The sequence below is a fragment of the Notamacropus eugenii genome, chromosome 2 (genome assembly GCF_028372415.1).
Source record: "Notamacropus eugenii isolate mMacEug1 chromosome 2, mMacEug1.pri_v2, whole genome shotgun sequence".
Lineage (NCBI taxonomy): Eukaryota > Metazoa > Chordata > Mammalia > Diprotodontia > Macropodidae > Notamacropus > Notamacropus eugenii.
The window spans coordinates 348,655,275-348,680,749 of record NC_092873.1 but is presented as its reverse complement, the minus strand read 5'-3'; the positions used below and the strand labels follow the sequence as shown (position 1 = coordinate 348,680,749).

At 49.2% G+C, this 25,475-nt stretch overlaps 2 protein-coding genes and 1 long non-coding RNA gene across 8 annotated transcripts; 2 read left to right on the top strand and 1 right to left on the bottom strand.

Moving 5' to 3' along the window:
* The first annotated feature begins 2,227 nt into the window (after positions 1–2,227).
* Positions 2,228–17,390, top strand: ACBD4 (acyl-CoA binding domain containing 4). 6 transcript variants are annotated; one of them, XM_072645986.1, is made up of 10 exons: positions 2,228–2,329; positions 2,704–2,870; positions 3,274–3,394; positions 3,499–3,583; positions 3,887–4,007; positions 4,514–4,597; positions 5,788–5,888; positions 6,047–6,131; positions 6,811–6,947; positions 17,174–17,390. In XM_072645986.1, the coding sequence occupies exons 2-10, from the start codon at positions 2,783–2,785 to the stop codon at positions 17,204–17,206; spliced, it is 855 nt and encodes a 284-aa protein (XP_072502087.1). In that variant the 5' UTR covers positions 2,228–2,329; positions 2,704–2,782; the 3' UTR covers positions 17,207–17,390. The 6 variants fall into 6 exon arrangements, with proteins under 6 accessions (XP_072502087.1, XP_072502086.1, XP_072502088.1 ...); XM_072645985.1 differs by having other exon boundaries at positions 6,737–6,947; positions 17,174–17,248; XM_072645987.1 differs by lacking the exon at positions 17,174–17,390 and adding an exon at positions 14,714–14,755.
* Positions 17,391–20,562: 3,172 nt separating this feature from the next.
* Positions 20,563–21,460, bottom strand: LOC140528280 (uncharacterized). Its single transcript, XR_011975133.1, has 2 exons — positions 21,254–21,460; positions 20,563–20,660 (listed from the first exon to the last, which is right to left on the bottom strand). It is a non-coding gene; the product is annotated as an uncharacterized lncRNA (long non-coding RNA).
* A 1,526-nt stretch (positions 21,461–22,986) lies between these two features.
* Positions 22,987–24,631, top strand: HEXIM1 (HEXIM P-TEFb complex subunit 1). The gene has a single exon (XM_072645981.1). It carries the CDS (start codon positions 23,174–23,176, stop codon positions 24,233–24,235), a length of 1,062 nt encoding a protein of 353 aa, XP_072502082.1. The 5' UTR covers positions 22,987–23,173; the 3' UTR covers positions 24,236–24,631.
* The last annotated feature ends 844 nt before the right edge of the window (positions 24,632–25,475 follow it).

The window sequence follows — 25,475 nt, the reverse complement described above, 5'->3', positions numbered from 1 at the left end:
CGCCAGCTCGTCCCATGCCCCCGGGTCTCTGCCCTCCCTCATGCCCACCCAGTGTGCCCCTCCCCCATCCCCGGGGACCCTGAGCTTGACTGACTCGGAAGCACCAAGAGGTTGCTCTAGATTTGGCGGGGAGCAGGTGGGCGGCGATGGGGAGCGGTGCGAGGTGAGGGGGGGACCCTTGCTGGACTTGCAGGGGCTCCCAGGACCTTTGAAGACTCTAGAATCCGGGCTCCTCTCCTCCCTTCTGCACTGAGGAGTCGAGTGTGGGTTCAGGAAAATAAAGATGGGCAAAAGCCACCTGGTCAAAGGTGTGGGGGTCCTCCAGCTGGGAAACTGGATTAGTCCTGGGATGGCCGAGCTGGGGCCTCGGGGTGTCAGAGACTCGGGGAACGAGGGGGAGAAGAAGGAGGAAGGGAAAGAAGGATGCAGAAAGGAGGGAGGAATCTTCCCCCTCCAATGCTTCAGCTTCGTGACGTCATTGGATTAACCCTCATGACGCCAGAGCCAGTTGCCTCCTCTATTATCAGATAAATACCTGTACACAGGAAGGAGGAAAGAATTTGTTCACGGGAGTTGAGGTGGAAGAGACCTTAGTGAATCAATAAATAGTTATTTAGCACTTACAGTGTGCCTAAAGCACTGGGGATTAAAAGAAAAACAAAAGACGGTCCTTGCTCAGAGTTCAATGGGGAGACATCTTGCAGGCAACTATGTACAAACAAGCTATGTGTAGAATACACTGGAAATGATCAAGAGAGAAAGCACTAGAATTAAGGGGAGTGGGGAAAGTTTTCTGTAGTAGGATTTTAGCTAGGACTTTAAGGAGACCAGAAGGTAGAGATGAGGAGGGAGAGCATTCCAGGCATAGGGATCAACCAATGAAAATTGCCCCCTTCGGGAGATGGAATGTTCGAGAAAAAGCAAGGAAGTCAGAGTCACTGGATCACGGTGGGGGGGGAGAAGAGAAGGAGGGGTTTAGGGAGTAAGACTGGAAAGGTGAGAGGGTTGGGGTGGTTATGGAGGGTTTTGAATGGTAAACCGATTTTATATTTGATATTGAAAGTGTGATAGAGAGCCAGTGGAGTTTATTAATTAGGGAAATGACATGGTCAGACCTGCACTTTAGAAAGACTGCTAGGACATCCGAGTGGAAGATAAGACTCCCGTGCGGAGACGCTTGAGGCGCGGAGAAGCAGCAGCAGGGGATAGCATGAGGAGATAAGGGCCTGCACCAGGATAGAGAAGGGAGTGGATGCAAAGAGATGTCACCAAGGTAAAATCAGCAGGCCTTGGCAACCGGATGAATGAATAAAAGAGTGAATTTTTAAAGGCATTTATTAAGCACTTAGTGTAGGCAAGGCGCTGAGAATACAAATACAAATGAGCGAAAACAGCCCCTACCCGGATTCCAGCTTCCAGTTTGGTTCCTGCGCCCAGAATGACTGCCAAGTTTCCCGAGGCCCAGTTTCCCACCTCCCTCTCCTGCTAGGTGTTCTAGTGGGAGTTTGCGCAGGTGACATCCAGTGATGCATGATACACGCAGCGATGAGTGAGGGCGCGTGTATGCGGGGCTGCTCTGCGCGTCACGGGTGCACGCAGCGTCCAGGTCCTTGCCAAGAGAGTGGAGGTGTGCATGTGCCCAGGCAATGAATGGCTGTGCGCCCCGGGGTCAGGGTCAGAAATCCGTGGGCACAGCGCCACCTACTGCTAGTTTAGGGTACGCAGCGCACTCCCGGACAGTCCGCAATTACCATCCTCCCCCCCAGCCCCGACGTACAAAGCAACATTGTATTTATTATTCCTCCTACTCTCCTCGAATTTCCGCTACTGCCTCGCACGTGTTATATCTCCTCGGGCCTCTTTTCCGCAATCTCCTTCGGAAACAGCTCAGCCAGAGAACCCAACTTTTGATTGACTGACGCCCTGCAAGTTGACACGTCGATTCCCCCGCCCAGGCGGCTGTAATCCGCTTCTCCCGCTAGAGGACGCTCAGGTTTCTCGTCAGGCGCCCCTTTGATCCACCAGGGGGCGCTGACCGCCTTCCTCAGTCCTGGAGGAGGGGCGGTGGTGAGAGCGATAATACTATCTCCAGATTGGGAATCAGCAGCACGGTGATTTGCATAAAATTGAAAGACCCACGCCTAGTGGACGAAACGCGGAAGGCGAGAGTGAAACGTACTTGCTTATTGGCTGAGGGTTCTGTCCGTTCTTCCTTACCCCCTGAGCCTCTTACGGCGCCGGGAGGTCAGTCGGGAACGTGGGGCACTAGGCAGAGGGGCAACCCCCCCTCACCGTCCGCACCCGGCGAGCCAAGGCGGGGCAAACCGGGGTGAGTGCCAGACGGCTCTGGGACCCCCGGCACGGGGCACTCGGGCACTCGGGGGGTCGGGGGTGGAGGGCTGCGTCCCTGGGAGTTGTGCGCGGGGTCTGGGGACACATCTGGGCGAGGGGAGCGGAGCAGCGACCGGGGGCACCGGCCGTCCTTTCTGCTCCCCCGCCTCCCCGGGGCTCCGGTCCCGGCACCACCCGCCTCCGGGGAGAGCCCGTCCAACTTTGGCAAACCCTCGAGTCTCCGCTCCGAACTCTCAGGGACTCCCTGTAAAGAAAGACCTCCGTCTTCCCGTCGGAAAGGTGGGGCTGTGCTGTGTGGGAGCCCCCGGCCCGTCTAGACGAGCGCTCACCCGAGTTTGTTATTGTATGAAGGCCTCCGGAGCCGGTGACCGGCACCACTGCCCAGCCGGGCTCCTCTTCCTTTCCGGTGGCCGCAGTGAGCTAGCTCAGGATGGGCACCGAGAGGCACGGTTCAGAACCAGACTGCCACAAACAATTCCACGCCGCAGTGACCGTCATCCAGAGTTTACCCAAGAATGGTGAGGCCAGTGACGTCCCCTCCCCTTGCCCTCTACCTCCTGCGTTTCCTACCCTCAGTGATTCCAAGATGCAATTTGGAGGTGCCCCCTTCCTTCCCCCCCTCCCAGTCATTCCCTGGAGTTCTCAGAAGTTTCGTGGGATGTAGAGGAGGCTTTCTGGGCCCTGACACCTTGACTTACTTACCTGGTATTTCAAAAGGTAAGGCTCCTCCCGCTCCAGCAACTCAGCCTTGCAGCCTTGGCCCTCTCCTCAGCCCAGGAAGCGTATCCGTTGTTCAGCCTGCCTCAAGGCTTCATTCTCAGTCTCTCTGAATAATCTAAAATTTCCCTGACCACCTCCCCCTGAAGCTGGGTGCGTGCTGGTTCTTGGCTTTTCTTATTTTCCACCACCCCAACCACCCAGGTTCTTATCGCCCATCCTATGAGGAGATGTTGCGTTTCTACAGCTACTACAAGCAGGCCACCCAGGGACCCTGTCATGCGCCCAGACCTGGCTTCTGGGACCCTATTGGACGCTATAAATGGTAAAGCACCCCTTTCCCCTTGCCCCAGCCTCCATGGCACTGTCCTCTTGAGGCAGTGTTCCTTTCATGAAGGCTCCATTGGTGATCAGAACTCTGCCCTCCAGGGATGCCTGGCACAGTCTAGGTAGGATGAGCCAGGAGGAAGCAATGGCAGCTTATATTGCAGAAATGAAGGTGGTGGCCCAGAAGGTAAAGTCTTCTTCATGCTTCCTCCCAAGTCTAAACCCATTTCTCCTTGTGATAATTGGTGACTGTCATTTGGACTCTGGGCATGCCCACAGTGACCCTTGTCTTCCCTCCTATTGACCAAAGTTGTTTCCACTCCAATTCTCTCGTGGTGAACAAAGCCACCAAGCCAGTGCCTGCCTGCCTCCATTCCTTCCCCAGTGGTTTTCAAGCCAGAGCTGAACTGACAGTGGACATGGTTGGGTGGAGATAGGGGTGGCAAATTTCCTGCTGGGTTGCCCGCCATCTTTTTCCTCTCCCCATAAGGTGATAGACACGGTTCCTTTGGGTGAGGTGGACGATGGCATGTTTGACTACTTTGTGCCCTTGTATGAGATGATTCCTGACATGCCTCAGCCCCCAGAGACCTTCCTGAAGAAACTCACAGGTCAGACTCCCCCCAAAAGGGTCAGCACTGGGTGGAGAAGAATCAGAATCAGGCCAAGGTTCTGAGCTGCTCAGCTTGTTATAGGACTGGGAGAAGAGGTTCACCCAGCCATGGAAGGGGGAATTGTGGGATCCCCAGAGGGTTATTAGAGATCCTCTTGTCAATACCCCTAGGAAACCATGGCCCAATGAGGTGAGGTAACTTAACTCAGGATTAGAAATAGGAGAGTGGATTTTAACTTAGGTCTTCGAACTTCAAAACCCATGGTCTTTCCAATTCCACATGAAAGAAAATCCTAAAATCAGCGCCATGGGTGGGTACCAGGATGGTGGTAAGGATGTGGGGATTGGTGCAGCTTTTACTGTTGTTGTTCCTTGCCTCCCCACCTTGGGGGGAATTAGCCTGGAAACAAGTAAATATGTTTGTATTTGGTGGGGGGTGATGAAGGAGAGTCTGAGGGGCTGACTTGGAGTGTGGTAACCTATCTCATCTTCTTCCCTTTGCAGCTCAAAAGAAGATGCCAAATGGTGACTTGAGAACTGCCCCTGAACCCCTTCCACCTCCTAAGGAGCTGACCTCTCATGCTTCAGGTCAATATCCACCTAGATTTGATTTAATTCAACAAAATTGGGTACTCTGGGCCAAGAACTGAGAATACAAGAGATGAAAATGAAATAACCCTGGCCCTCAGGGAAATCATAGTCTACCAGAGAGAGAAACAACCACATACACACAGCTAAATAGAAGATCATTTTGAGGAGACGCTGTGAACGGGGGAGTCGTATCAGGCCACCTATATGTGGTGACACTCCATCTAAGCCTTTAAGGGAGCTGGAGGGAGGAGGAAAGAGGGTTCAAAAGGTAGAGATGAAGAAGGAAAACATTTCAAGCATGGTAAACCTGTGCTTACCATGCAAAGTCATGGAGGTGGGAAATGGAAAAAATATATATACATATGTGTGTGTGTGTGTGTGTGTGTGTGTGTGTTTTCCCTGAGAACAACAAGCAAGCAAGTTTTGTTGCAGTGCAGAATAGGTGGGAGAATAGAACCTGCTAACCTTTTTAGTGTCAGAGACCCCTCTGGCAGTCTGGACCCCTTCTTAGGAGAATGATTTTTTCAATGCATAAAAAAAAATACATAGGATTACAAAGGAAACCAATTATATTGAAATAGAGTTATCAACATTTTTTTTAAGTTTGTAGAATTGAGGTTAAGAAATGGAGTGGGCAGATGGAGGCAACTGGGGCAGATAAAGATATAGTGAAGGGCTCCCCACACTCCCCATGAAGCAATATCAGAAGGAGAAGATAAAACCTGAGAGGGGTATGCTCATACTCCATGCCCTGTGGAACCCCTTCCTGGGTTCTAGAGCACTGAGCTTAGAAAGGATGATAGATCAGCCAGGGGCCCAGGAACAGGATGACTGAGGTTCTTTTTCCCAGGGCCTCATTCACTTTACCTGTGTCCTTGACTCCTTGGGTCTCATTGTCTTTCTTCACACTCCTGCACCCCAATTCCCATCTATCCTTCTCTTCCTTCTCTCATTCTTTCCTTCTTTCCCCTCTCTTATTCTCTAACTCTCTTTCCTTTACACACACGTACATACACACACACACACACACACATACTCTCTCTCTCTCTCTCTCTCTCTTTTTCTCTCTCCCCCCATGACCCTAGGGGGTTCAACCCTAGAGGACTAGCTATGGCCTCTGCCTGGGCCCTAGGAAGTCATCAGCTCCCTCTCTTCTTTCACTCCCTTTCCTTTTCCTCCCCTCACAGAAGCACAGCTACCCAGGGTGCCCAGTATCCATGGGAGAGCCTCTATGGACCTGGATTCTGAGGTTTTCTGTGATTCCTTGGAGCAGCTAGAGCCTGAGCAGGTAAGATATTTCTTCTACCCCTGCCGCCCCATTCTCAAGGCTACCCCTCTTTTGCTTCTCCCACCCAACCCTTTAAGACCCAGGGGATTGGGCTTGGGGGGAGAATTAGCAAGGTGAGGGACTCTTAGTTTCTCCTCCCCTGGGATTTCTCCCTTCAGGGTGAGTGGCTGCAGGAAGAACTGAAGGAAGCACTTGAAGGAGAAACTGACATCAGCAGCGGCCACTTGCTTCCAAGAGAGACAGGTGACTCCTGCCCTGCCCTGGCCTCCCCCTACCTTCCTTTCCTCTGGGATCTTCTTTCTCTTCTCCATCCCCAGCACCTCCCCTCACCTCCGGCCCTTCCATTGCCATCCTCTCCCTTGGGACAATGCTGGGATGAAAGTCTAGGGTTGTTATTTTAATATAGAGTGGGGCAGGGGAGGGCACTGGAGAGTTCAGCCTTCTGCCCAGGGCTGCCACACAGGCAGATGCCCTTGACTCTCAGAACCCCAAGTTACTGGGGAAAGGGGTAGGAGGTGGGGTTGGGCAAAGTCCCTGCCTCTCCCTACTCTGCCTATGCCCCCTCTAGGGACAGCAGTGAAGGAGGCAGAGCTACCCCCTCCCTGCATGAGTTCTTAGCCCTTTGTTCCAGTCTCATCTCTCCTACTGCCCTGACTGGTTCTAGTGGTCTTCAGTATTCTGGGCCTGAGTCTTGCAAATTAAGGAGAATGATCCCTGTCCTCCTTCTAGGACTGGTGTGAAAATAGCTTAGGCTTCATGGATGTACTAGGAGGGCTTTGAGAAAATGAATTCCTATAAAGATTCAAGGGACATCGCGTATGGGAGACTGTTTACTTCTGTCCTATCAGGTGTCAGAACGTGGGCTGACCCAGGGGACTGCCACAGGATGAGGACAGCCTCTCTTCTCTGTCTGTTTATGCAGAGATGGTGGGAAGGGCTCCTCAGGGTCCCCAGGAGTTTGAAGCCTGGCTGGCCAATACGGTGCAAGCCCTGCAGGAGAGCATGCAGGATGTTCAGGGGAGACTGAGGTGTCTGGAGAACCTGCCCCGCCCTACACAGGTGAGCTCCCCTCCCCAAAACAGCCACAAGGAAGAAAGGGACCAGTGAGAGATCAAACTAGGATTTGAGCCAGATCTGCCCTTTTCCCTCAGCTTACCTATCTGTGTTCCCCTTTTATCCTTCTCTCCCCTTAGAAACCAAAAAAAAAACCTTTTCCCAGGATAATTATAATAGTGGTAGTAGAGTAGAAGTAGTAGTAGTAGTAGTAGTAGTAGTAGTAGTAGTAGTAAACCAAGAAACCTTTTTCCAGAATGATAACAGTAGTAGTAGTAATAGTAGTAGTTGTAGTAGCAGTAGTAGTAGCAGCAGCAGCTAGGATTTACACAGTCCAATAAGGCTTGCAAAATGCTTTACATATGTTATGTCATTTGATCCTCAAACTAACCCTAAAAGACAGGTGTTGTTATTATCCTCATTTTACAGATGAGGAAACTGAGGCTGGGAGGTCACATAGCTCATAAGAGGCCATATTCAAACTCAGGTCTTCCAGCTCCCACACTGTACCACACAGCTGCCTCTGAATTTAAAACTAGGAGCTTGTACATCTGGGTTCTTGTCCTGGCCCAGCCTTCCCAGTGCCTTCAGGGCCCCAGGCTCCTCTCCTCAAGGATCTCACTCCCAAAATTATTGTTCAGCATCGTGGCAACAAGTTTCCTTTCATGTTTCCTCAGTCTGGGAAGTGAGACTCAACCCCAGGAACAGAAAAGGGGAGTAGGAGGTATGCCAGGAGTACTAGGCCTTCCCCTGATTCCTGGCTCCCATGGCTGAACTGTGGGGCAGTAGAGCTGACCACCCCTGACCCTCCTTTTCTATCTAGGCTGTTCATACTTAAATGTGAGGGAGAGGCAAGGGATGGCAGCCAATTCCCTCCTAAAGCTGAACAGCCGACTCACCTATGCCTGCTCTCACCACCCCCTCACCTTTAGTAGTCCTATCTGGCAATTATTCCTTCTTCATCACACTCACACACAGACAGCTCTCTGGTGACATATATATGGGCATATCTTCTTCACTTATTTTAGTTGTGTCTGACTCTTCATGACTCCACTTAAGATTTTCTCGGCAAAGATAGTAGAGTGATTTGCCATTTCCTTCTCCAGTTCATTTTACAGATGAGGAAAGTAAGATAAACAGGGTGAAGTGACTTGCCCAGGGTCACATAGCTATTAAATGTCTGTGGATTTGAACTGACTCCAGGGCTGGAGCTCTATCCACTGCACCACCTAGTTGCTCTCTATATAGACATGTACAGAGACAGTAACACACACACACACACACACACACACACACACACACACACGCATACATTTTCTCTTTCTCTCTCTCTCTGTCTCTGTCTGAGGTCTTCTGACTACAGAAGAAAGTAGGCCCAATCTAGCCAAATCTGGACCTTGAAGAGTCCTCAAGCAGGAGATGGCTAAATCTAAGGAGTGGCAGGGACTCTTGGGGATCTACCCTACCTCTCTGCTGGCTCCTTATGGTTGATGACTTGTTTTACATGTAGAAAGTCCTCAAGTTCTTATTCTTGACCTCCCCTACCCCTTCCCTCACCCCTTTCCCTGCTAAAGGTTTCAGTTTTAGAACCTGGGTGCAATTGGAAACAGCTCAGTGGTACAATGGGTAAAGCCATGGACCTGGAATTAGGAAGCTCTTAGTTCAAATCTGGCCTCAGACACTCACTAGCTCTGTGACCTTGGTCAAGTTAACTATGTCTTAATCCGCTGGAGAAGGAAATGGCATACCAGTCCAGTATGTTTGCCAAGACAACTCCATATAGGGGTCACGGAGAGTCAGACATGACTGAACACCAACAAACAATCACAAGAACATGTTACTTCTAGCTAGGCAAGGATAGTTATCACATTCTGACCTTCAGCAACCGGGGACTCAGGGAAGGACCTCGAAATTCCTGACCTGTCTTTCTAAAGCTAGTCCATCATGCTTGTTCTTTTCTGCCCTCGTTCCTATTAGATTTTATCCCTCCCACAGATGTGGGGACTGGGCCCGAGGGTGTTTGGGGAAAAGTTGTATAGCCTGCACTCACAGTAATGTGGAGGTGGGGGGCGGGACAGCTCTTTGTGTGATCCGGCCTTCCTCCTGGCCCAGGGAATCCATTTTTCTAGTCTGACTAGCTGGTATTTTAGTTATGCTCAAGTCAAGAAACATTTTATTAAGTGCCCAATGATTGCAAAACCTTGTGCTGAGTACTGTGGAAGATGCAACATTCTTACCCTCATGGAACCTATATTCTTCAGTCTGTTGCTATGCTACTTATTAGCTGTGTGACTTTGGGTAAGTCATTTCCCATCTGTGTAGTCTTGTAGGAGAACATGACAATCCTACTACTTTTTCCATACTGGAAGGGTTTGTGTCCTTAAGTTGATGCAAATTTTGATCCCTCTAAAACAAAGGTGCTTAATTTTGGCGGGGAGGAGCATTATGGTGAAGCTTACAGACTCCTTCTCAGAAGAATGTTTTTAAATGCACAAAATACCTAAGATTACAAAGAAACCAATCATACCAAAAGAGTGATCAAAATGTTTTTTAAAAAAAAAAACAAGTTTGTGGAGTCCAGGTTACTGCCCTTAGTCTGAAATTTAATGAAGTCTTTAAATCTTGCTATAGCCCCATAGATCATAGTTCAGTAACTGGTGGCAGACAAGCATCTCTGAACTTAGCCAGGCTGGTTCAAGCAATGGGCAAGCAGGCTTTTTAATGCACTAGAAGTCCACCCCCATAGCCTTCCAAAACCGGAGGACCTGTCAGCTCACAATCAAAGCATCGTCTGGCCTTAGTGGATGAGGGCATTTACACAGATTAGCTTCATACATTACAGGTACACAACAGTGTTAGGTGAGTGCAGAGGAAGTCAAGGTTGATACAGTACAAGATCAGGGAAGGCTTCCTGAAGAAGGTGGCCCTTGAACTGGGCTTTAACAGATAGGATTCAAAAGGGATGGTGGTGTAGAAGAGGGAGGGGGCTATTCTAGGTTTAAGTATCGACCTCAGCTGAAGCATGGTAGGAAAGGGCATTTTGTCCTTTGGACCCTGATTGCCTCTTCCTTGGAACCAAGCCAGAGGTGGCCTACCTTTGTCCCTGGGACTTTGTCCCTTCACCATAAACCTTACCATATCTGTCCCTTGAGTTGGCAGCTAGATGGCACAGCCGATGGAGTGCCAGGCCTGGAGTCAGGAAGACCTGAGTTCAAGTCCGCCCTTGGATGCTTACTATTCGTGTGACTCTGGGCAGGTCACTTAACCTATTTGCCGAGTTTTCTCATCTATCAAATGAGCTGGAGAAGGAAATGGCAAACCACTCCAGTATCTCTGCCAAGAAAACCCCAAATGGGGTCAAAAGAGTCATTCATTACTGAACATCATCTATCCCTTGATTGATATAAGGACCCTTTCCAACTCACTAGGTTAGACATCAGCACAGAATCTCCACTGACCCTCCTTCATCACTGCTACTGGGTCTTGATCCCTGAATCTAATGCTCAAGTCCTTTGCTTTCATACCCCAGAGTAGATTAAATATTCAATAGAATAGAAGGGCCTGAGTTTAGTTTGAGGGCCTTAAAAGGGGTAGGAGTAGTGAATGAGCCTTGAACTTAGTTTGAGCCCAATAATTGCCTCCTCTCTCCCCCACACACACTCCTCCATCTATGTGAAACTAGAGTTTTAAAGATCACCATACAAAAGATAGCAAGATTGGGGCTGCAGGTAAAAATTTTGGATAAATAACTCTTAACTGAGTGTCTTCCTGGTTGGTATATCCTTCTCCTGGCCCTGTCCTTGCTGGCTCCATCATCTCAGAGGCTGGGAGGGGGAGGGGGGAAGCTGGGCTGGAAATGGTGATGGGGGAGGGGACTGGAAGGGAAACTAATGGATTGGGATATTGGGAAGAGGCTGACCTGGGTCAAGGACTGAGGGGAGTTTAGACTCTTCCCCCACCTTTCCTTCCCTCTCCTTCCCTCTTGTAGAACACCCCATCCCAGCAGGGGCCCTGGGCCTTGGAGCTCTCTACCCCCACAATCCTCCTCCTCCTCCTGTGGCCATTCGTTGTCCAGTGGCTGTACCGACAGTTTCGGAGACAGAAGAGGTGATTGGCCCTTAGGGGACACTGCTGCTGCCTGAGGAGATGATGGGGGAAGGGGGAAGGAAAGTGCCTCCTCTTTCCCAGTCCCCCCCTCCCCCCAGTCTCCCACACTGCACCTGAGCCTTCCTGGGGAAGCAGGGAGGGCTTGGACCTCACCAGCTAGCCTCGTTTTCCTCACCTGTCAAATGAGAGGGTCGGACTAGATCTCTAAGGGTCCTTTCCAACCCTTAATTTTCTTCAGTCTGTGAGCTATGCCACTAAGTAGTCGTGTGACCTTGGGTAAATCTTTTCCCTTCCTTTGGGCCTCAGTTTCTTCACGTGTAAAATTACCCGGTGGAACTGGCTCTTAGGTGATATTCTGGAATTCCATGGCTAATCAGTATTTGCCGTAAAGGTGGGTGCTGGATGACTAAATTCAGCCTTTCTTGGCGGCCCCTCGGGGCTGCAGCCCTTCCCCTCCAAGAGGGGGCAAATGACTCGCTTTCCCCGTCTGTGGATGGCACGGGGTAATCCCAGGATGCACCCACGATGCCAGGACACCACCAGCACTAGATCGCTGCTGCTGCTGCATTTCTCCCTCCCACCTTCCCAGGAGCTCCCTCCCCCAGCCGCCTCAGGCCACCTGACTGTCATTCCCCACCCCGATCCCGGACCCTCCCAGAGGTACCTTAGCTCAGGCAAGTTGAGGCAGGGGCCTGGGCGTCTATTGTAGCTGTTCGGGAGAGAAGTAGAGTGAGTGGATGCGAGAAGAGTGTTTGAGGAGGCTTTTCCGGGCTGCTTTGGAGACGCAGCAGAGACTGGATGGATGGATGGATGGATGGATGGATGGATGGATGGATGGATGGATAGATGGATGGAGGATGGATGGATGGATGGATGATGGAGGATGGATGGATGGATGGATGTAGGATGATGGATAGGTGGAGGGATAGGTGGATGGATGGATGGATGGATGGATGGATGGATGGAGGATGGATGGATGGATGGATGGATGATGGAGGATGGATGGATGATGGAGGATGGATGGATGGATGGATGGAGGATGATGGATAGGTGGAGGGATAGGTGGATGGATGGATGGGGAGGGAAGGGGAGCTGTGGGGGAGGCACCGAATTTGCTTTGGATCCCATTTCCCCTCCATCCTTTGGATTCTACTCAGGTTCTCATGCGCTCAGAAGATTCTTAAGTATTAAAAGAAATGAAACTTTCAGCTCTGGCGAGGTTCCATCCCAAGGGGCGTGGGGTGACGCAGGCATGGGCAGCTGGGCCGGGTTCCCCGCCTCGCACACTAGCTCCCCACCCCCAACCACGACGTGTCCCCTCCCTTCTGCTTGTTGACCAGCCGTTTTATGCGAATACTCTGAAGTCTTGGCTGTAGGAGGGGGGTGGGGCGGAGGGGAATGAAGGGGAGAGCCCCGCCGGCGGGCTCCCGAGAGCCTCGGAAGAATTGGGGGAGGTGTCCCGGGGTGGTGCCCAAATCCGAAGAAAACAGCCGCCTGCCAGTGGGGGGAGGGGGATGGGCTGGGGCGAAGGTCGCCTCCGGACCCCGTGGTCCACCCCGCCCCGGCCGGCCTCCTGGCCGCGCTGCCCGGGGGGTCCGGGATCCTGGCGGGCATCCCGGGATTCCCGCGGGGGGCTGAGCCGAGCACCCTTCCCCCGGGCCCAGGGACTGGCAGGGCCCTGCGGCGTCGGGGCGGAGCCTAGGGGGAAGGAGGGGAGGGGGCGGTCCGAGCTGCGCGTGGCGTCACGGCCACAGTCACGGTCACGCCGCGGCGGAGGCCAGGGTGAGCCCTGAGGACGGCCACCGCCCCCGGGGCAAGACTGGTGGCCCTCCTCCGTCCAGCTGGCAGCCCCGCCCTATTCCCGCTCCTGGCACTGATCCTCGCCCCCAGCCCCCTTCCCGAGGCGCTGCCCCTTAGCCCTTCCGCAGATACCCTCTCCTTCCCGTCCCCTTAGAGTCTTTGATGCCCCCCGCTCCAGGTCTGCCCTAGCCCCTAGTGCAGGGATGCAGCTTCTTATGTGAGCCTCACCAACACACACTTCTCCCAAAAGGTGCGGCCCTCAGTGGCAGAAGCTGACCCCCTTCTCCGGGGTGCACTTCAAGACTTCTTCCCAGCTGATCTGTATCAATAAGCCACTTTAGCTCAAGCCCTCCGAGAACTCTGGAGGAGTGGACCAAGGCTGGAGCTGGCTCAAGGCCTGTTTGTCCCAGCCTTCTTGTGTGTGTCTATCTGTGTGCACATTTGGGGCAGCCGCAGTCTGCTGTGGACTGGGTGGTTCTGTGCAAGAATGAGAGTCTGGGTATGCATGTGTGTGCATGGTGTTGGCTGCAAGTGGTTCTTTTTCCTCCCTGGCACACCAAGACTGTCATCTGCCCATCCCAGGGCCTTGGCTCAGCCTCCAGGCCTGCTTAGTGCTTTCCCCTTCATCACCTCTCCTGGGATCCACCCCCAGCTTTTCCAGTTCTTTACCCTTTGCCTTGAGCCAAAAGCCTGGAGTTTTCTGAGATTTTCCTTTAGCTAGAATACCCTCTTCATTTTCCCTCCACTTCTAGCCCACCACACCCTACCCCTTAATTTATGGGACTCCTAAAAACCCAGGAAAGGAAGAAACTTTCTTGTATTAACTAGAGAGGACAGGAGAATCACTCCATTCTCCCCTCCCCACTTCCTCCATGGAAATATTTTTTAGCTTGAAAAAAACTTAAAAAACAATTCCTTTTGACTTCCCCTTCCATTCTCTACCAACCAGAAGTGCCATGACCTCTTCTTTGTATATAGTATCAATCAACTTTTCACTTAGCCAACTGGTATCTTATACAATATTCAGTCCTCTGGATTCCAGGTTCACGCACTCAAATTCAGAAGATCTTCTGGCTGGAAGGTCCCCAAAGGTGTGCTGCTCCCTTCCCCTCTGTGGGTAAAGCCCAGGGCTACAGGCTGTGGACTCAATAAAGCCTTTGTGATAACGATGGCCAAGGGCAGAACAGGGATAAAGTAGGGGATGGGTAGGAGGCTGCTGGCTAGAAAAGTCTGGGCAGGGCCTAGAGCTACAGGACAGGATGGCTGACTACTGCCAGTAATGTCTGAAGATTCCCTGATGCTGAACTGCCTGCAGATGCTTGATTCTTCCCGTTTCTCCTAATTTAAAAAAAACTGTACTATAGAAGCTTCTTATGAATTGTACTAGGAGAGAGAGAGGGAGAAGGATGGGAAGCTCATCTCCAGATTCCATTTGGATAAAGTCATTTTCCGTAAGAGAGCTCCCAGTTTGGTGGAGGAGAAACTCCCCATTCTCAGGAAGCTCCTTGTCTGATGTGGGAGATGATCAATATGACCATTGGTTCATAGAATCACAGATTTGAAGCTGGAAGGGACCTTAGAGATCCTCAAGTCCATTTGGGAGGAAAAGGTCTGCTTAGGGCAACAGTTCTTAACTTGGAGTTCCTGAGCTTGTTTTTAAACAATATTTTGGTAACTATCAATATAACTGGTTTCCTTTGTAATCCTGTCATTATTTTATGCATTTAAAAACATTATTCTGAGAATGAATACATTTTGTTGTTTGTTGGTTGTTTTTTCAGCCATGTCTGCCTCTTAGTGACCCCATTTGGGGTTTTCTTGATAAAGATATGGGGGGAGTTTGCAATTTTCTTCTCATTTTACAGATGAGGAAAGTCAGGCAACCAGGATGAAGTGACTTGCCCTAGGTTACACAGCCAGTAAGTGTCTGAGGCCAGTTTTGAACTCAGGAAGAGGAGTCTTCATGACTGGCAGGCCCAGTGCTCTGTCTGCTGCAGCGCCACCTAGCTGTCCCAAATAAGTCCATTGGCTTCACCAAACAGAAAAGATTCTTGGTAGGGAAAAGGGTAAGAATCTTGTTGATCCAGTTCAAACCTTTCATTTTACTGTGACGGAAATGAAGCAATCAATGAATACATTGATTTGAATTATTGATTACAACTTGTTGGGCATTGTGCAAATGCAAAGACAAAAATGAAATTCTTTGCCCTCAAGGAATTTATAGTAGATCTAAATAGACTAGACAGACTATAAATATATACATATATTTCTCTAGCACATAAAATCTAAAGTAATGGGGTGGGAGGAGAGGCACTAGTAGCTGAGGGGAATCCAGAAAGGTGTGAAGTAGGAGGACTAGAGTGAAGATAAGAAGAAAACTTGGCTGAGCCAGGAAGATGGAGTGCATTCCAGACACGGGCCCCAGTCACTACAAAGGGATGGAGGCAGAGGAGAGAGATGGAATGTCAGGTGTGACAGATAGCAAGAAAGTCAAGTCTAGCTCAACTACAGAAAAACAGAAAGGAGTAACGTAAAAGTGTGTTCTCATATGAACACAGAAGATGAGAAAGATCTGTTGGAGCCAGCTTGGAAAGGGTTTAAATCAAGCATTTATTTATCGCCTGTCATTTGCTAAATGCTCTATACAAAGAGAAAAGTAAAATGGGTTCCTACCGTCAAGGAATTTACCTTTCAATCTTCTGCATTAGGCAAAGACACTGAAATGGGAGATGGAGAGATGTCATGTGTAAAGAACCGCAAATGGGCTGATTTGGCCCAAATGTTGAGATCCCGGAGGGGACAGAGAAGAGGCCAGATGGTAAAGAGTTTTAAGGGCCAAACAGAGGAGTTTCCAGTTGATGCTAGAGGTTAAATAAAAAGCCGTTAGAGTTTATTGAGCAGGGCAGTGGTCACACCTATGCTTTAGGAATGTCATTTTTGGAGGGGCTGAGGATGGATTGTCGAAAGGAAGTGTGACACAGGAAGATCAATTAGTAGGCTATTCTTGTTGTGTGTCCTTTCTTGAAGAGGACCAGTGACACCAGGAGGGCAATGTCTTGACTTGCAAGTGAATTGGATTTAAGTGAGGCAAAGTCATCAGCTTCACTCTTTCTGTTAGTCATTGGAGTCTGGGAGCAAGATATAGATGTAGACGACTGGAGATGGCCCAGGACACAGTGCAGGTTATTGTAATAGTTTAGGTGAGAGGTAATAACGGCCTGAATGATAATGCTGTGTAAAGCCTCAAGGGATTAAGTGGCCTGCCCCAGACCACACAAAGAATAAGGGGTACAGGCCAAGGATTCTCACCAGGGCTTGCCTAATATCTAAATCCAATACTCTTTTCCACCAAGCCCTGTAAGGTCTCTGCCTTCAAGGAGTTCCCTATTCAACAGACGAAACAACGTCCCTGCCACTGGGAACCTCCCAGTCTGATGGGAAGATATCATGATCCACAAAATACACAGAAACACAGCTGAAAATTCTGTAGCTGGAGGTTGGTTTTTAGGGGTTTAGAGAAAGAACAGGGTCTGTACAGATGGGGAGAAGTATACCAATGAATGAAAGAGAGTTATTAAGTGCCTATACTGCAATTAAATGTACAAACCCCTAGGCATACTGATAGAAAAACAGACACATTCCCTGCTCTCAAGGAGGTCATACTCTAATAGGAGGAGACAAGAGGCTTCAGCTGTTAATCCTATGGAAAGTTCTCCCACTTCGGCAGCAAATCAAATGATAATACATTTTCATTAATGTGGTTTCCATAGATTAAACCATTTCAGTTGTTGTTCAGTCATGTCTGACTCTTTATGACCTCATCTGGGGTTTTCTTGGCAAAGATACCAGAGGGGTTTGCTATTTCCTTCTCCAGCTCATTTTACAGATGAGGAAACGGAGGCAAATTGGGTTAAGTGACTTGCCCAGGTCACACAGCTATTAAGTGTCTAAAGCCATATTTGAATGATGAACCTTCCTGACTTCAGGCTTGGCCCTCTATCCATTATGTCACCATATATATGAGTAATTTCTGAAAGACCATTTTTAATGCCCAACTTTCAATGGGTATCTTTCTCTGGGAAGCTTCAGTCCAGAGGTCCCCAAATTTATTTGGCCTACTGTCCCCTTTTCAAAAAAAATTACTCAACGCCTCCCTGGAAATCTATTCTTTTTAACCTTTTAAGTTTTTTTAAATTTGTGTCATTCCAAAAATACATAATTTTAAAAAATGACACACCTTAAATTTAGTAATTTTTTGTAAATTTGTGAGGTTTTTCCTGCATTGAAATTTTGATGACACAATATTAAATCATGTAACTATACAGTATCACATCGTAAACAAGTCATATTTCTGCTGATGCATGCTGGACTTCCCAACAATGCAAGACACACTCACCTGCCAATGCTTGCCTGTTAAGACCTGTCGGCGCACTTGACCACTGATCAGGTATAACTTGGATTTTGTGTGTTTATTTGGAAAATAATGTAATCACTACAACTTTAACTCTCACACAACAGATAAAATGTACAGTTTTTCACATTTTTCTTCTCTTCTTTCCTTATGCTTCTGTCTTTCCCTTATTTTTATTCAAGGCTCCCCAGTGGCATCCAAGGCTATTACTGCCCCCTCATCATTCCAGAGCTCACTTTGGGAACCTCTGCTCTAGCCCTTCTGACAAATCCAAATTTAGAGACAGTGTGTAATTCCAAAAGTCCTACTCTTGTGGTTAGAAGATCTAAGTAGAAAGGACAATCCCCTTGAAAGTCTGAAAGCCATTAAAAACAGCTAAAAATAACTAACACTGATAGAGTGCCTACTATGTGCCAGGCACTGTGTTAAAAGCTTACACTTAATCCTCACACAGCAACCTCAGGAGGTAAGTATTATTGCTATCATTCCCATTTTACAGATGAGGAAACTGAAGTAGACAGCTTCAAAGTGACTTACTCAGGGTCACACAGTCAGTGCCAAAGGTCAAACTGGAACTCAGATCTTCTGGACTTTAGTCCCAGAGCTCTATCCACTGAACCTACAAGCTGCCTTGGAAATGGAAAAAACCAAAACAACCCCGCCCCCCCAAACCTGCCAATGACATCTATTGACTGTGTGACCCTGGAGAAATCATAACTTGTGTCCCAATTTCCTCATCTGTTAAAAACATTTTTTGCGGGGGAGGGGGGAGGGCCTGGGCCTGTGACTTTCTTGGACAACTGAGGGAAAAGTACATTGATTATGGAATCAGAGGACTGGGTTGAAATTCCACCTCTGACCCTAATTATTCATGTGGCCTAAGACAAGGCCTTTCCCTTCTTTAGGCCTCATTTATTTTACTTCTGTAAAATGAGGGAGCTGGATGAGATAATCCCTGAGGTTCCTTCCACCAGTTCATTTATAATCCATTAAAATGAACTCAGATCTGCTGCTTACCATAACTGAGTCTCAGAGAGTCAGTGGCACTGAGAGTTTATGGGACTTGCCCTGGGCATTATAGCCAGTAGGTGTCAAGAGGCAGGATCTGAACCCAGGTTTTTGGGGTCGTTTTTGTTACTCTGTTTCCAGGGTGCCTCTTGTATAATTAGGGAGTCTTGCTCTCGCAGAGCTGTGTAGCTCAGCCTGTAAACTTATCATCTGTCATCAATACACAGTGAGCACTTACTATCCTGGAGGTCAGTGTTCTCTGGGCCCTTGACTAGAGGAGTTTTTATCACTTGGCTGAGGGTGGGGAAGGTGGGGCTTGCTGTGCAAAGCAGCATTTCAGGGAGATTACTTTTTGGCCTGTGTGTGTCAGATGAAGGGAGACTAAAGGCAGGGGAGACTTGCTAATATTCCACCCTTGGATATCTGACATTGGGAATGCAAAAACTAAAACTCAGAAACTGGATATGGAAGGACTGACCACAAGAGAGAAGGAAGCATGGGGAGGATTTGGAAGAGCAGCTGGATGTGGTAGGGGGTCAGGCGGCAAAGGGAGAGAGGAGGGAAGGATGATGTGTAGAACCAAGGATAGTTGGTAGATATAAATCTGCAGAGAGAAACAATTAAACAAATTAGAGGCAGATAGGGGGTGAAATAGAGTGCTGAGCCTGGAGTCAGCAAAACCTGACTAGCTATGTGACCCTGGGCAAATCACTGAACCTCTTCCACCATCTGTAAAATGGGGTAATAACACTACCTACCTCCCATTTTGTTGTGAGGATGAAGTGAGATAATATTTGTAATGCCCTTTTCATAGGGTATGGCACATAGTAGATACTCAATAAATGACCGTTATCATTTCTTAATTCTAAGCCCTGACCTCCAGGAATATGTCTCCTAAAGGAATCAGGGGACTTGGGCCTCTTTCCTTGGCTGGGTCAGACCCCTCCAAATTCCATCACAGTGTCTAAATTACTCAAGGACAGCTTCACAGAAGGCATCCCAAAGTGGAACTAAAGTCAGCTTGCTTTAACACTAGATTATAAACTCCTTGTGGAGATTGTAGGCCTGATAGATGCAAGCTGGTATCCCTAGTGGCACCCGGTTCAAAAAACACTTCAACTGAATTGTCCTACCTTCTGAAAAGGTAGTGTTCCAGATGTGATATCCATAGGTTCTTTACAGGAACTCTGACAAGGCTGTCTAAGCACAGAGTCAGAATGCAAAAGTCAACATTTGTAAGCATCTGTTTCTGCAAAATGGGGGGTGTGATGAAACTTAAATGAAATAACTGATCAATAAGCATTTTAAGTACTTACTTTGTGCCAGGGACTATGTGGTTTCTTTTTTTTTAACTGAAATTTCTTTTTCTATCAGCAAAAATCTGCCTTTATCTACTTATACCTCCCCAATGAGAAAGAAAAATAAAAATCCCTGTTATAAATATGTGTAGTCAAGCAAACTAATTTTCATATTGGAAATGACAAAAAATTTAAATTCTGCATTCTGAACCTTTCATCTGTCTATCAGGAGATGGGTGGTATGTTTCCTCACTAAGCCTCTGAATCATGGTTAGTCATTACCCTGATAAGAATTCCTAAGTCTCTCAGAGTTGTTTGATTTTACAAGATTATTGTTTTTCTATAAATTACTGTTCCTTTCACTCTTCATCAGTTCATACACATCTTCCCAATTTTCTTTGAAACCATCCCCTTCACTGTTTCTTGTAGCAATAAGAGTATTCCATTATACTCATGCGCTGTAACTTGTTCAGCTGTTTCCCAATGGATGGGTACTCCCTTAGTTTCCAGTTCTTTGTCACCTCGAAAATGAGCGACTATCTTTTTGTGCATTTGGGCCCCTTTCTTCGTTCTTTAGGCCTTACAGGAATATCAGTGGGTCAAAAGGGATTCTAGTTACAGACCTCTGTTTTGTTTTTGTTTTTTTGGGGGGGATGCCTCGTGCCAAACTGCTTTCCACAATTCAAGGCTCTCATTTTGCAAAGGATGAAACAGTCTCAAAGAGGGAAAAGACAGTTGGCAGGGTGCAGTCGGAAGCTAGGCCTCCAACTTCACAGCCACAAAACCTGCCTGCAAGTCCCTCAGAGACTGGACAATCCGAAACCCATTGACCCCTCCCCAAGAACTCAGTCTAGTAATACGGGGCTATACCCTTCACAAATGGGCAAGGACATGTCTTAGTGTCTGGAGGCTCAGTTCTCACCCAGGTTACCTTCAAGAAAGGGAAGGATCTCTCCCCTCAACCTGGACCCAGGCAAATCTGTAGGGGATCAATCAATCAATCAGCAGTTGTCTATTTGACGTCAAGCACATTGTTAGTCACCGGCGAGTCAAAGGCAAAAAGGAAACAGTTCTTGTCTTCAAGAAACCTGCAGTCTGGTGGACAACAAATACACAAAGAAGGAGCAGCTAGCCGTGTGACTCTGGGTAAGTCATTTACCCCTGTTTGCCTCAGTTTCCTCGTCTGTAAAATGAGCCGGAGAGGAGATGACAAACCACTTCAGTATCTTTGCCAAGAAAACCTCAAGCGGGGTCACTAAGCCTTGGCCAGGGCTGAACAACAAGGCTGAAGGGAAGGCAAGGGAAGGGAAGGGGATGGAGAGGGGAGGGGCCCCATCTGTCCGAGCTTCTGGGGAAGCTTGGCCCTGGAAGGAGCCCAGGGGGGTCGGTCATCCCCTAGCATTACTGAGCCCTCAGCAGTGCTGGGGAAAACGGGAGGGTGTGACAATAAGCGTCAGCCAACCCATCCTGCATTTATTGAGCACCGAAGGTATGCCAGGCTGAGAAGCAAACCACCCCGACTCGGAGGCAGCTGGCATTCCAATCGATTGGTTCCTCGAGGCCCGAACCGGAGCCCCTGCGGCTGGGGGGAGGGGAGGGCGGCCAGATCCGGCCGGCCTTTTAGAAACCACCCTGGGGCAGTGGAGTGGGGCAGGAGGCCGAGCGGGAAGGTCTCGAAGCGTGCTAACCTTTAGGGAAGAAGGCATTTTGCCCGGGAGGTGGTGGGGGCCCACGGAACCTGGAAGGGGTTGCGTGTCCAATTTTAGATCCCCCGCGCTCGCCCAAGCTCCCCCACCTCCAGAAGACAGGGCCCCGGGCCCGAGGTTGGGGAGGGGGGGCACGGCGCCAAAGAGAGGCTTCTGGAAGGCAAGGAGCCAGAGATGGCGCTAGAACCGGAAGCGAGCTACCATTCCCTCTCCTTGGCCCGCAAGCCTGGAACCCAGGGCCAAGACGCTCCGGCCAGCACCCTTTCCCACTCTGCCATAGGCCTCCGGAAGTATCCCTGAGGACATGAGACTCGAACGCGGGGCACAAAAAACGCCGTTCACCCCTCCGGTCTAGGCCGAGGTTGGGCTGCGACAGCCGCCTATGCCTTTAAACCGGCACACGTTTCTTCTTGATTTGTTTACGTCTTCTTTCGCCCTTTCCGGGTTTCAAAAGATGTTTTTAGGTATCACTCCGCAAGTGGCTCTCCCAGGCTCACTTTTTCATGATTTTTTTTTTGAAAATCTAATATTGGCAGTCCCTCGGGCTCTGATTCTTTTTAAGACACGGATTCTGATCTTATCCTTAACTCCCTTGGTTTATTTCCTTCCCATGCAGGGGTCAAAAATCGATTATACTCGGGGACTATTTTTTGGAATGAACCATTTTACCTTTAGTACAGGGAACATTGACAAGCCTCAGAATTGTCTCACTCGGGGAAATATTTGACAATATCCTTTAAAACGTATCTTTCTTGGAAAATTACACTAGAAGTCTCATTTGGAGCTGGCGAGTCTTCTCCTATTCTTGAAACACCATGGTCTCGTCCAGAACCCGCCCTAATCTCCCTGAGATTGGCTAGCCTCGCTCTGTTCATCTCAATCACTGTATCCTATGGCAGTGCACGTTTAGGTCGCACCGATCCGGCGGCCGAAGAGGCGGGGCTGGGAGGCACCCCCCGCGTGCCTGATGATTGGCTGATCTGACCAACGCATGGGGACACTAGTCCCAAGAGACAGTGGACTACGAGTCCCGGCGTGCCTCGGGAAAGCCTACTATGCGCTTGCGCGGGGGCGGGGCGGACTGGCTCCTTTATATAAGGCAGCACAGAGAGCTGGGAGGCAGCAGTTGGAAGTTGGCAGGTGAAGGAGGCAGGTTGGGAGGGGGAAAAGTAAAGGAGGAGGCGGAAGCAGTGCTGTCGGAAGGGGGAGGGGGGAAGAAGGAGGAGGAGGCGGAGGAGGAGGAGAGCTTAGAGCAGAGCGCCGAGCCAAGGGGAGATGAGTTTGTCCGTCCTCGACTGAGGCTCCGGCCGGGGCCAGGGAGCGGGGAAGCAGGGGCCGGAGCGACACCCGTGGAAGTGGGAGGAAGTGGTCGGAAGTGGTCCTGGGACTTTAACCCCTTGTGGGCTCTGCGGCAGGGGATTTAACCCTTTACCGACCCAGGCCCTCGCAGGCGCGTCATCTGGTGGCATTAACCCTTTCGGGGCTGGGTTCTTTAACCCTTTGGACTTTTCACCTTGCTGCTCCTGCTGCTCTCGCTGGCTGTGCCCCCAGCTCTGGGGGAGGGGGGAGGGCCTGAGGCGAGCCCTCCCCCGACACACCCGCACACATACTGTTTTTGGTGCTGCGGACCTCGGGTCCCGCCGGCCAGCCCGCCAGCCGATCTAGGGGCTGCTTAACCCTTTGCTGACCCAGAAGCGCCCTTTGCGAGTTTGCAGGGGAGTTTGTAGTTGCAAGAGGCTTGACCGTAGAAGACGTCCGTCCATCCGTGCTGCCGGCGTTCAAGAGAAGACCTGCGCGACATTGAAAAAGACTTCTTTTTTTTTCTTTTAAAAGAGAAAAGAAAGGACTTTGTGGGCGTAAGCCATCCGTTGGGACTCTCCCCGAAGAGGACTCCGTGCAGCCATGGCCGAGCCGTTTCTGTCTCAGTGTCAGCAGCAGCAGACTTCTCAAACTTCTCCCAACTGTACAGGTGCTACGGGCAGAGCGGAGCGTTATACCGAGCCCCCCGGGGACGACTGTAGGTGGCAATCGAGAGCTTCTCCTGAACTTGATGAGATCCTTGGGAAAGAGGAGGGAGGAGGGAAGCCAGCCCCGGCCTCCCCTCCCAGGGCGACTCTGGCGTGCCTAGACCCCGGCTGCCCAGAGGGGGGCGAGAAGGGCCAGAACCTCGACAAGCTGACAGCTGCTGCTGCACCACCGTTGGGTGAGGGGCAGAGGCCCGGGGCCCAGCCTCCGCAGTCGTGCCAAGGTTATGGGGGCGACAAGTTTGCGGTTCCCGTCGGGGAGGAGGAGGAGGAGGCCTGGCGGCAGCAGCAACAGCAAAGACAGCTGGGGAAGAAGAAGCACAGGAGACGGCCTTCCAAGAAGAAGCGGCACTGGAAGCCTTACTACAAGCTGACCTGGGAGGAGAAGAAGAAGTTTGACGAGAAGCAGAGCCAGCGGGCATCCCGGGTTCGAGCCGAGATGTTCGCCAAAGGCCAGCCTGTGGCCCCCTACAACACGACCCAGTTCCTGATGGATGACCACGATCAGGAGGAACCGGACCTCAAGACCGGCCTCTACTCCAAGCGGGCCGTGGCCAAGTCGGACGATACAAGCGATGAGGACTTCTTGGAGGAGGCGGGGGAGGAGGATGGGGGCAGTGATGGAATGGGGGGGGACGGGAGTGAGTTTCTCCAGCGGGACTTCTCCGAGACCTACGAACGGTACCATGCGGAGAGCCTCCAGAACATGAGCAAGCAGGAATTGATCAAAGAATACATGGAGCTGGAGAAGTGCCTCTCCAGGATGGAGGACGAGAACAACCGGCTGCGGCTGGAGAGCAAGAAGTTTGGGGAGGACTCCCGGGTAAGAGAACTAGAGCTGGAGCTGGATAGGCTAAAAGCCGAGAACCTCCAGTTGTTGAAAGAGAACGAACTGCACAGACAGCAGGAGCGAGCGCCTCTTTCCAAGTTTGGAGACTAGTCAAACTTTTGGGGGGAGGGGAAAAAAGGGACTTTTTACGGTGATGGAATGTAACATTATATACATGTGTATATGACAGTGAACCTTTTTATGACATAATCATAAAAGAAAAACCCCCATGGCTTTGTATTGTTTTAAAATTTTAGCTATAATGTAGTGGTTTTTTTCCTGTTCTTTAATTATGTGAATCTGAAGGGTTGCTTTTCTTGTTCTCCTTTTTAGAAGAGATGAATGTGTATTTTTTGGATGTAAGTAAATTTGACTCAAATTATAATGCATTTTTCTGTTTAACAAAAAAAAAAAAAACCCTCAAAACAGGGAGTTGTAAGGTGGCCAAATCTGAAAACCATTAAATTCATTATATAGTTACAATAAATTTAATATTTATAAATGTAACATAGTTTCAGTGTTTTTTCTAGAAATATCAAAGTATTCTCCGGGAGAGAATTTTTTTGTATTTATTTTGTGTTAATCCTGGGGTGTTTTAAAAAGGCACATTTGGTCAATGATGCAAAAAAAACAAAAACTATTATGCAGCCTTAATGGGAGGTTTTCCAACTTGTATATTTTTTCCTTTTTAGTAGATTTTAAATGTTTAATACAATACATAATAGGCAAAATGCTGCAATGTTAATTCTGTGCTTGCTTTCTAGTGCCTTGGTATTTATTTCTATGCTGCTGGAAAGGAAACTGCAAGATGTTTGGGGCAGCAGGAGGTGGCAGCAAGGTTTTGCATGTTTATAATTCCAGAGCCTAAACTTAACTCTTTTTCCTAATAGCCATTCAGAAAACCTGCTGACAAACATGTAGACAAAATTTGGCAGTTAGCTAGAGTGAACAATTGACAGCCCTAATTTCATTGGTACAAGTTGGTTTTCAGCAATCTTACACCCTCCTGTGAGGCTGGAGTTATAGAAGTGGTTGTTCGTAAACCGTTTTGTTTTTTAAGTGCTAGCTACAATTAGATTAGATAAACTTGAGCTGCTCCTCTTTTTTGTTGAGGGAAAATTGCATTTAAAAGAAGGAATGGCTATTTTTGGAATTCCAAGAACCTAATTGTTCAACAGGGTAGCTGCTTACCGTGCAGAAACTACAGTTTTATGGATTACCTACCTTTTCCCCAATTCCAGGCAAACCATTATTTTTTTTTTGTTCCCTGTGAATCCAGAGTAAAGGTGCTTAAATCCTTAAAACAGGCAGTGAGAAATCCTAAGTGCTCACAATAGAGGTATTATTTTGA